General features: G+C 30.5%; 1 protein-coding gene across 2 annotated transcripts; it reads right to left on the bottom strand.

Moving 5' to 3' along the window:
• Nucleotides 1-2,336: 2,336 nt before the first annotated feature.
• Nucleotides 2,337-9,534, bottom strand: LOC131656662 (uncharacterized). Of its 2 annotated transcripts, none has more exons than XM_058926309.1 (8): nucleotides 9,414-9,534; nucleotides 8,847-9,320; nucleotides 8,077-8,229; nucleotides 4,660-4,743; nucleotides 4,236-4,406; nucleotides 3,891-4,079; nucleotides 3,281-3,804; nucleotides 2,337-2,989 (listed from the first exon to the last, which is right to left on the bottom strand). In XM_058926309.1, exons 1-8 carry the CDS (start codon nucleotides 9,466-9,468, stop codon nucleotides 2,375-2,377), a joined length of 2,265 nt encoding a protein of 754 aa, XP_058782292.1. In that variant the 5' UTR covers nucleotides 9,469-9,534; the 3' UTR covers nucleotides 2,337-2,374. The 2 variants fall into 2 exon arrangements, with proteins under 2 accessions (XP_058782292.1, XP_058782293.1); XM_058926310.1 differs by having other exon boundaries at nucleotides 8,847-9,314.
• Nucleotides 9,535-12,247: the final 2,713 nt, after the last annotated feature.

The raw sequence follows: 12,247 nt of genomic DNA, 5'->3' as shown, positions 1-12,247 counted from the left end.
TAATCAGAACCTTAATAAAAACTTAATAAAATTCAATTATTTTATTTCATTTAATTTAAATATTATGTTTAATAATTAATAATCATATCATAATTATTTTTAATAGAATAAAAATATGACATTTGTATTAAATATTTTTTAATTTGTTATTTGCGCCGATTAAATCGATTAATCGCTGTGGTTAACAATAAAAATAATTAAAGTACTATTTTAATTAAAATAAAATCTAACTAAATTCGATTAAATGGCTGCAACTATCTTATTGGTTGTGGTGATTAATCTTGCCTTATTATTTAATTAAATTTGTTATTATTTTTAGTCGTGCTAATCGATTATGAGAGGTAACAATATAAAACGCCAATTAATAAATAAGTAAAATACAAGTAAGTTGTTATTAGTGATAATCGAATTAATCGATTTGAATTGGTAACAATGCAAATCCTTAATCTTTTGACTATGGTGATCAAACCTATTGATCATCGCGGTTAATTGTGCCAAATCAGGGTTGTACGCCCCAAACCCTAATAATTCTAAAATCCATTCAAATTACAAGACAAAACAAACTGCGATAGGCTAACTAAAAAGCCTCTAAAAAACCATATCAAATCAAATTCAAACTCTAAATGGCGTACAACCCTTCCCGAACTACGTAGACTCTGATCCTCCCTAAGGAGGTACGTAGGCACTTGGCAACAAGGCGAGTCCCCCTCTTCAAAACCTCAATCATGTCATTAAAATTCTGTTTGTCACATTTCTTTACAAACCCTGCCATGCAACCCTAATCTTTGAACATTAGCCTTTAGGAAAGGGCTGAGGGTGCCTAACACCTTCCCTCAGCCTGATTATAATAACTTACCCTCAATCTCTTATCTGTGTAGGGTTTCCTATTCGCCCTTCAGAATAGGTGGCGACTCGAAAGCTGAAATTTTTAGGCAGGTTGCTACAAATGTAACGTAACATTGTTATCTAATGTTGTCATTGTAGTTGAGATTGAAGGTTTAATGATTTATGGACTTTGTTGTTGTTGTTGTTGTTGTTGTTATTGTCATTGTGTTAGTAAAAGGTTCAATATGACGTCCGTACAAATTGAACAACTTACTTTTTTTAGTTTTATGACTCACGCTGATTTGGTTTGTTGGATTTTACCTTGTTAGTTGAACCATTTTATATATTTGATATTTGTTGTAATAAATAAATTTATAATGTTTATGAGTTACTCTAGATATGTATGATTAGCCTACTCAATGTAAATATGTATAGTTTTTGTAATTGTGTAGAGTTTTTGTAATCTATATATGATGTGTTTCATTTTGATTTTTATGTAATATTTTATAATTTTATTGGCCTTGTTGTAATTAAATATATTGTACAAAATGTGTCATTTAGGTTCTTTATTACAAATGAAGTTATAAAAAAATATTTAAAATTAAAAAGAATGATATTTTAAAAATACAAGGGATTTCCCATCCGTTAACAATTCGAACCAAGGTGAAAAATGGTCCCTAATTCTTATCCCAATAATTAGCATCTCAGCCCAAGGGGAAAATAAGGAATAAGAAATTTGAGGAATTTTCCCTCGGGTAACCTCCCAACTATGGGAAAAATGACTAATTTTTTGAGTTTTTTGCCCAAACTAATGGATTGAAGAGAAAATTGACGTACTTTCTATAACATCCTATGTTACCTTGACACCTCAATCGAGATAAAAATCCTCTACATTTAGAGGTAAGAAATCTATTTTGTATAATGTGTTTTTTAGTGATGTGTTAAATGGTTTTATTGTCATGTAATTCCAACTAATATATTTATGGCAGGGACATTTCATTACATAAAGACATTCCTCTTATTTAGAGATTGCAATTTTGACTATTTTACTATTAAATTTAAAAACAAAAATTGATTAACTAGTATGATCATTGTCAAGTTTAATTATTTAAAAGAAAAATGTTTCTCGCTAGGTCAAGTATGAGACAAATGTTTGTTACCGAATCATAAAATGAAAGTTGAGTTTTTTTTAATAAATAGTAATTGTAATATATAGTAGAAAATTTATATTAATAAATACATTACATTAAAATGCATAAGAATATATTATATTACTATATTGTCTACTTCAATACACCAAGTTGATGTTTTAATTCACTTTTATAAAATTTTATACAAAAAAATTAATATTTTTATCATGACATCTAATAAGCTGAATCATAAGAAAGAATAAACATCTTAGTAGTATGTATAGTATTGTGGATATGTCATACAAAAACTTCAAATCACACTACATTCACACGAAATCTCAACATAAAAAAATAAGTTATTCAAATACAAATCACATTCATTAGTTTCAAATCACATAGAAATACAACACAAAAAATCTCTAAAGATGAACACCCTTAACACTTGGTGGTGGAACCTTCTTCCAAATAACCTTAACAAGATCAAGAAATAATGGAAACTGCACAGCTGCATAGAATGCGACAGGCAAGCAAATGGAAATATATAAATAGAACAAGATACCTCCCTTGGTATATTTATCTGTGAGCACAAGGAAATGTCCAGCGCAAAAAGAAACAAACATAGCAACAATGGATACAAAGAGAGAACTTAAGCCAAAAAGAAGCTTCATTGGCAAGTTTCGACGAAAGTCTTCGACTTCTTTTCGAGAAGTGAGTATAGAAAGGAACATGATGAGTGCAGTAACAGAGAAGTAAAGTCCAATTAATGAAGATATAGCAAATCCTTCAAATGCTGGTTGTCCTTCTAATGCTGGTTTTCCCGTTGCTTGATTACCACCAGGGACACTGCCTGATGTAGCAAAGGAGACACCGGCAATGAGAGCTGCAACAACTGAGCATGACTCTGATGTGTCTTTCAACCATTCAATACTGTTTTGTAGAAGTTCTTTGTGTTGCTCCTTGAAGATTTCACTTGGGGTTTTTCCTTCTTTATTATTTCTATGATTGAAATGCTCTGGTACTAGTCCTTTTATGTACTATACCAAAAATACGTGTTAATGCTTCTTTTAAAATGTAATATATAAATATATAGTGATAAGTAATAATTAAACTCAGGACCATCATAAGTTTTTTAAGATATTGTGTAGGTTAGTCATGGTTCAACAACCGTGATAAAACAAATAGAGACCCTATATAACTACGTTTTAACCATGACAAATTATAAGAGGTCCTATTTAGCCATAGTTTAACAATGGCGAATTTGGGGATCTCTATTTTAACCCACATTGCACATCTTAAAAAATATTCTCACTAAACTATAAATGTACCTTGTACCACTTGATGTCCCACATCATTTGCATAGCAGCACCCGATATCTTCCATGTATTTTCTCTTTGGATTGATGTATACGCTGCCAAGTGTAACACAGTATTCTCATTTTTATCAACTTCTAGATTTAGATGTTGAAAAACCTCTCTAGGTAAACTCTTCCACAACCATTTAATAACATGTGGTTGCCTATTCTTTACTGCCAAAAGCAATGCATTTTCATTGTTGGAGTTAATCTCATGGGTCACACTTCTTATCTTTTGTTTAAGTGCTGACATCATCTCAACTATTCCATGACTTGCTGCAATCAAATATGCTGTTTCCTTTAAAATACTTTTCTCTTCTGATAATTCTGGTTTAATATTCTTCATTGCAACAAGTAATAAACCTTTTTTATCATATGTATTTGGTACTTTAGAATTAAGCTCTTCCATAATTTCTGCTATGCCACTTTTTGCTACTGCCAAAAATGTTGAATCTTCCAATTTTTTATTTTCCAATGTCTTTTGCATTGAGGTATCACCTGCAAATATAAATAGTGATTATTTAATTATTTATATTTTAATTACATATCTTCATTAATTTTCTATACATATTTTTATTTACCACCTTCCTGTTCATGCTTGATAAACTTTGGAACATTCACAAACCAATCTTCCCTTTTTTCTTCATGTTCTATGTCGCGTAATGGATCAAGCCCACCACCCATGTATGACTCGTAAGGATTCTTCATAAATTCTTCCAAAAGCAGACGACCAAATATGTGCTTCTTCTTAATAGTCTTTATTGTCTTTATGTCTACAGAAGTAATTGAGCAAAAGAGCAATGGTGACTTATTGATTGAGTTATGGAAACAAGCTTACGTTTGCATGTTCCAAAATTTAGAGATGTGCAGTATACTATACTCAAATGAAAACATGCAAAATTAAAGTTAGAAGAGTTCAATATACATACCCAATAGTGATAGGATAGGCCATCTTGATACAAACTTTTGAATGCGGTGACATAATATCTTACCACAACTAAAAAAATCTAGTTGAGCAAGAGTATTGCTTACTTTGTATGCCTTTTCTAGTTCGTCAACACGGTATACAGGTATTAATACTTCACTATGATAATCTTTGTCTGCAATATTGACAAGTCCTTCATAAATAATAGTGAACGCCATTAAATAAAGGAAGAGTTAACTTTGTTATTTCCATTAATAAATATTCCTATAAAAAATAGAAGAGAAAAAACTCTTGTACTTGAATAGTGTTATTAACTACACTCTATACTATTACGGACACTTGAGCATCTGTTAATAGTTTACTAATTTTAAAATACTAAAAAATAATGTTAAAGGGATGATAAAAGCTATAGTTCATTGAAATCATACCGTTCTTTAAATTTCCTTTAGATATAGCCTTCTTTTGATACAATTCCATTGTAGTTTTTGCGTCTTGGAGGCTTACAGAAAAACCTTCGACACCAAAATTTTATAAATAATATTAGACATTTTCTTTATGTTATTTTACAAAAAAGTAAACACAATGCTAGAAAATGTCATTTAAATTTATAAAAAAGAAAAATTTAAACAAATTTATCTTTATATTATTTCCCCCCTGGGCTTTTCTATTGAACTACAAACAATGCATAAGATAATGTTAGAAAAACAATCAATATGTAAGATTAAAGAGACACATAAGTAAAAGACAATGTACATGATCGATCTTTGTTAACGTATTTAAGCCAATGTTGTCCACCTCTGCGACATATAATACCTGTAATTTCCTTTAGTTTTGTCTTATTAAATATGATTCTATTGTTTCAAGCCATATATAATACTAGGTTTCAGTTTACCATGGTATGAGTCATACTCAACAATCTCCACCTTAGAGAATATCAATCCCTATTTAAATAGTTGTTGCATAATGATTAATCCTGCCAAGTTGGTAAGTACACCTTCTATTTAACACTGATAAATATGCAACAGGTTTATGCATTGCATGAACTTGTCAGTGATGACTGTCTTGGTCAACATATCAGTTGCATTCTCTAAAGTATGAAACTTTTCAAGTAATATGTATCCATATGCAAGTACCTTTATGATATTGTGAGACCTCAGACCAATGTTCTGATTCTTGGCATGATAAATCTTATTGTTTGTCAAATAAATGGCACTCTAACTATCACAATGCAACTCAAATCCACCTTGATCAACACCTAATTCTCTCATCAATCATGTAACCCATGAGGCTTCTGTGGAAGTTTCACTTGTCACCATGTACTCTACACTAGTTGTTGACATGGCCACTAGGGATTAAGCAGATGATTTCCAACAAATAGGTCATCCTGTTAAAGTAAGGACATACTCTGTTATAGAGCTCCTATCATCCATATTAACACATAGCTTGAATCAACATATCCTACAATCGAAGGATTTCCTTGTTTATTTATAAACATGATACCATAACTCATAGTACCCTTAAAGTGCCTGAAAAATCCACTTGACTGCTTCCGATTGACATTTTCCTAGTTTGGACATAAACTTATAAACTTGGCTTACAACTTGTATCAAATTTGATATAGTTCAAACCATATCACATACTAAAGAACCAACAATGTTAGCATAAGAAACCTTTGACATATACTTAGCTTTTACATCTGTCTTTGGACAATGATTAAATGAGAGCTTAAAATGTTTCCCTTACGGAGTACTCACAACCTTTAATTTACTCTTGTCAAACTTATCTAACACCTTTTCAACTTATCATATCTAGGAGGGCCATAATTTTCTATCCTTCTTATTCATATGAATAAAGTTGATTAATATGATTCATAATTTGGTCAGTGAGTTGTCAAACATAAACGAGTCTTAAGTAGTAAAATAAAGTTTGTTAGTAGAGTGTAAATATTGATTAATACATTTCATAATTAAATGTTTGAAAATTGTGGATATTGTGTATTTCAATGGTTAATGAAGTAGTGAAAGTAGTTAATAATTTATAAGTAAAATGAGTGGTTAAAAACATATATTTTTGTGGTTAATGTAATGATGAAATTGGTTAATAATCTAACTTATATTTGTGTTATAATATTTATTTTGTTGAAAAATGTATTTAATAAGTAATATTTTTAATTTTAAATAATTTTAAAATAGACATTATTCATCATAATAGCGAACTAATCAAATACACGTCCGATCGTACGGATAAATTTATTTGATACAGTATAAATTGTATTTTGATACATATATAAATTTGAAATTAGCTATTAATTTTAAAATGAACAATGATTATATAAACTCAATTGTATTAAAATATACAGAGAAAAAAAAGCGACTCATGAGATGAAAGAAAAAGAAATATTTAAAATTAAGAATTTTAAAATTAAATAGGAACTTTTTTTCTTATGGACTAATTTGGACTTTTTTTTTTTGTGAGAGACTAAAATAAGTCTTCATTGGCGGTCCAGTCACGGTTCAAAAGTAAGAAAAAAACCAGTTTGAAAAAACTATTAGTAGAAGAACTAACATGGCTCGGTTAAATATTGTAAGAGATTTAATAGAAATTTTTTTTCAGGGACTAATCTGACCATCTTTAGTTTTTGTGAGAGATTAAAATTAACCTTCACTCTTTTATTTAAATTAAAAAATAGATTATTAGTATTTTAGTGATAGTAAATAAATAGAGGGAAAATATTAAAAAGAAGTTGAGAAAGTGTAGGAAAAAAATTTGAGAAATTTAAAATTTTAATCAAGAGAAAATATGAGTGAATGTAATACTTAATTGTGATTTAAATGATGAAGGTTGTTAAATTAATGTCACATGTCAATCTTAAAAAGAGTTAGATACAAAGTAGATTGTTGAAATTGGACACATGACATGCTGAAATAGAAGATAAAAATGTAGGAAAAAAGGAAGATAAATATTAGTTGATTATTTAAATGTTTTTTAGTGTAACTAATTTATAGTTAACGGATAATTTATGAAATTCATACAATTGATTTTTGAATTTTAATAGATACTCTCTCCCTTCCATTATGAGTGATTCATTTAAAATAAAATAATTTTCTAAAATAAATTACTCATTTCAGTTTTCAATACAATTTTTTCAGCTCTACATCTAATTAATAAAAATTTCATCATTTTCAATACATGATAAAGATATTATAGTAAAATCATTATTCTCTCTTACTTTTATACACTTTTTTCTCTTACTTTTTTACACTTTTTTAATCTATGTTAAATTATGGACTAGAACACCCATTGTACGACGGACGGAGTACTAGATAGATGATAGTATAGCTATTTTATTTAAGGTGAGTGTCGATTTCCCTCTCTAGAATTCATGAGATCCCTGTACGACGCCCTTGAATAGCCAATGATAGTTTAGGTGTCAATGATTACGAATTGAATTGAGTATACTTATATCATGGAAAAATTGAGATATCTTATCTAATTTTACTCCCTCTGTCTCATAAAAAAATTATATTTCAGCAATGCACGGTTGTTAAAAAAATGATTAAATGTCTTAATTTTAATGACAAAATTAATATTATTTACTAGAATATTCTTATTAATTGTCTTGAAAAAAGTGAAAGTTAATAAATAGGAGTATAGTGAAAAAATAATAATAAAAGTTGCATTGATATTTTACATGGACAATTATTTTGAGACAGAAAAAATGAAAATGAAAGGAGTAGCATTTTAAGTGCAATGATGAATTACTTAATAAATGTAAATTAATTTTCAATTTCATCGTTTTAAGAAACTATGTGTTTTAATAATATCCATATGTATGTGTCACTTACAGAAATACAAAATTTGCTTCCACCATGATAGTCGCCTACTTCCACTCATGAAGGCAGATGTCCTAGTAGCAAGAATTTCGAGAGGAGTGACGTCATCTTTGTCCTTCATAGATCCAAGACTTTCATAGCAATGCATTATTATATTTGCCAAATCTGTTGCACAAGATACATAGATTAATTTTATTGTTTGATAAAATGTAATGTTCGCTAATATTTAATTTCAATGAGTTTTAGCTTATTATTTTAATTAAAAAGTTGAATTATTTTAATGGAAAAAATTGCAAAGACAATTGTTTAAATTAATGTAGAATTAAAATAATATTTACCAAAATTTAGTATTTCGCTGGTCCAGTTGTGATTGACGCTGTACTTGGTAGTTAAAAAAAAAAATTGAAATATCGATAGATTCCGTATTATTGTTTTGGCTAAGTGTGTACAGTCATATTTATGTAATTCATCTATGCAACTCTTAAACTAAATTAGTTATTTCATTCCAAATAAATAAGTGAGATGTTTTTCCACCGTTACCAGTCGAACAAACTTAACGGAAATATCTCAATAGTATTTTACTATATATATTCTTACTACACTCTTTAGTATATATTTATTTTTTTCCTTATAAGATACCACTCGGTTCTGTATTAAATTAATGGAGGAATTTCACTTTTTTTTAATATAATTATTTTCTTTTCTTATTCTAGAAAAACATTTAAAACAAATTCAAATTAAAAATAAATAAATAAATAAATAAAGATATAAAAAAAACTAACCAAACATTTCTCTCTGAATGGCAACATGAAGGATGCTAGTATCATTGTTATTGACAGCAATATTGATATCATATGGAAAAAACTGCTGTAGATAAACAAACACTAATCTTTTACGTGCACGCACAGCCCAAAATAGTGGTGTTTCTCCCTTTCCATTTTTCTCCTGAATCAAATATTTCCTTTCACCTTCTTTTCCAATTATAACTTCACACACATCTGTGAATCCTCTATATGCTGCAAGGTGAAGAGGAGTACCACCTATTTCATTCTTCATTTTCAAACTACTTTCATCACCAAGCTTTTCTATTGCTTCTACAAGACTTTTCACTTCTTTTTTCAATCCATTGCTTACTGCCACATGCAATGCTGTTCCTCTTCCCTTTATTTCTATCTTGTGATACTTAATATGTTCGTTGTATTTTGCAATTACTTCTTCCCATTTGTCTTCCATTACTAGCTCGCGGAACTCTGTAGCTACATGATTTCATTTTGAAACTTGCATTAATTTATAACAAAATGTGAAGAAGATAGTGAGTGTGTCAATATGTAAGGAAAGTTTAGACGTACCTTCGTGATCGTGATAAGATTGAGCTACACGAAGAGGGAACAAATTAGGTGCCATTAACTTCAAGATTGAAATGTAGAATGAAAATAGGAATAAGGATGGATGAGAATTGGGTAGTGCAAGCTTAACTCTCATATATAAGAAAAGTTAAGAATCCAATGCTTATAGAGGACAATAATCATACTCTCTTCCAAACGAAATAGGATTCACTGCAGTCAATATATAGTTCACGCTAAGAATGTAATACTTTATTAGTTTCAGTAAACTTTTAATAATATAATATTTTTTACTATTTAAAAATTAAATATTTTTAAACCGGGCTTGATGAATGTTTGAGTTTTGAGCAATGTTTTAAAAATGGGACGGATCATCAAATAGATGAGTGTAATGGATCACTGATTCATTGATCGATTTACTGAATCATTGATCGAACTGTATAATTAAATTGAATAATTCAGTTGAATAAATTGATCTCTACAACAAAATTATATAATAGCTATAACAAATATATTTTGAACACAGTTTAAGTGCGACATAAATTAAAGGGTTAAATACCTTTTACCCCTGCCAAAGTAGCGAGTTTCGGTTTTCCCCCTTAAAAAAAAATTTTAGCCTTTGCCCCTTAACAAAAAAAGATTCTCCAAAGGAAAACCTTATTGAGGGAGATTCCATCAGACTTGCCTACGTGTAATGAATCTTCTTGCTTATGTGGCTGTGTGTGACACGGTGGCAAGGTCTCTTCATATAATTTGGGATTTAGGGTTCACGATGGTATTCAATCTGAAATCCATTGTTGCTCTTTCAATTTCTTCACCTTCAACGTGGGTTTATTCCCAAATTTTAGGGTTAAACAATCTCTTCTTTGTGATTCCAGTTGCGTCACCCTTTCTTCTTTCATAACCTCACCCGTGGAAATGGAATGCAGTAAAAGTATCGGTAGCTGCAATTCCTACATCTCCGACGTGAATTTGAAGGTCCCTACATATGGATGCAGTCGTCCTATGAAGATGTGGGTAGCTAAGACGTTCAAGAATCGCAGATGGAAATTCTGGAAGTGCAAGAATGCAGGAGTAAGTTTTTAGTTATTTCATTTTTTTGTTAAATATGTTTACTGAAAGTTGGATTTAAGTTTGCTGTATTGTAATTGCAGATGGAGAATAGTTGTGAGTTTTTTATTTGGGATGATGAAATCAGCAGTTCGGAACATTTATGCAAGGACTGTGAATTGGCAAATATGAAGGTTAAGTTGATGGAAGGAATTCTGGAAAAAACCAAGTTGAAGCAGGCTGTTTTGAAGAGAAGCATTTCCCAACTGAAAGTGGCATTGTTGATGTCTTGGTTTTTGTTTGGTGTAATATACACATATATGTAATGAATTCATATTTGAGACAAAAGATGTAATGTAAAGTTATATGGAATGTAATGTGTTTTGGTTGTTCAATTACTGTCATTTAGAATGATTCATTAAAGTCTTATAATTTGTTGAAAAGTTTGGTTGATAATGTAGCATATCAGTTGAGTAGGACATTCTCCTTTTAGACAAAATACATTTAGCATTCACGTAACCATTGTACCATAAAATTACTTAACAGACAAAATACATAACATTGTACCAACATTGTACCAAAATACATAATCATTGTACCATAAACAAAGGACATAACCAAAATATTGAAGTTCACTAGCATTATACATAACTAGGACTTAATTAGAAAATATTCCACCAAAATACATTACTTGGCATAACAGCATATCATGACTTAATACTTCTTCTTCAATTTCTTCTTCCCACGCCTTGAGTCAACATTGTTCTCTTCATCATTTAATGATAATGGTTCATCAGGGTTAGCACCTGGGCCAGTGACTGTTTTTTTAAACCAGAACAACTTTTGTCTTTCACTTGTCCTCCTCTTGAGTGGCTTGGTAGGTGACATCTTTTTCTTACCTCTCCTTTGTGACGTTCCATCCACAGCATAGCATTGGGTAGAGTTAAAGTCTGGAAGGCTTGAGATCACATCATCAGTGATGTCTCCAAAAAAATCAGTGCTTATTTCAGTCTGATGTGTTTGTGCAGGTTCTTGTGTTTCTCCATTCTCTGCATTATCATTAACATTTTGTGCAGCCTCAGTTTGTGGTTCAGCTTGTCCAAATGCTTGCCCTGCAGTCTGAACTTCATGAGTTGCCTCAGTTTGAACTGCATCTGTTGCAGCAGTTTGAGCTACATGACTTGCACCAGTTTCACCTGCATGAGCTTCATGACTTGCACCAGTTTGAGCTTCATGACTTGCACCAGTTTGACCTGCTAGAGTTGCACCAGTTTGAGCTTCATGAGTTGTAGCAGTTTAAGCATCCAATTTAACTTTCCTCTACATGAATGGAGAACAACATTTGTTAATTTCACATACATGTTAAAAAAACAGTTTGAGTTGTGATAAGGACTAGACATACCTTTCTCTTAAGTGCATTGGGATTTTGAGTTGTGCTTTTGCAAGTTTGAGCATTGTGACCAAATTTGTCACAAATGGTACACCTATAAGACACACCTGGTAATCTCCTTCTTCTAGCACCTTCTTCTCCACACTCTCTTCAAAGACTACAACAAGACCCTACAAGATTTCAATATTAGTAACACACAACAATAACTATTTCTATTGACAAAAGTCTCATGAAAACATACCTTTTGTTGGTCTAATATGAACACATATCTGTTACTCTGGCCCACATCATTCATCAACAGCTCCAAGAACCACTTCCAGCTTTCTTTTGTTTCAGTCTCCACCACCCCAAAAGCAAGTGGAAAATACTGATCATTAGGGTCCCTCCCTACAGCAATTAG

The sequence above is a fragment of the Vicia villosa genome, linkage group LG3 (genome assembly GCF_029867415.1).
Source record: "Vicia villosa cultivar HV-30 ecotype Madison, WI linkage group LG3, Vvil1.0, whole genome shotgun sequence".
Classification (NCBI taxonomy): domain Eukaryota; kingdom Viridiplantae; phylum Streptophyta; class Magnoliopsida; order Fabales; family Fabaceae; genus Vicia; species Vicia villosa.
Note: the sequence above shows the minus strand (reverse complement) of the source record. Positions and strands in the feature narration are given on the sequence as shown.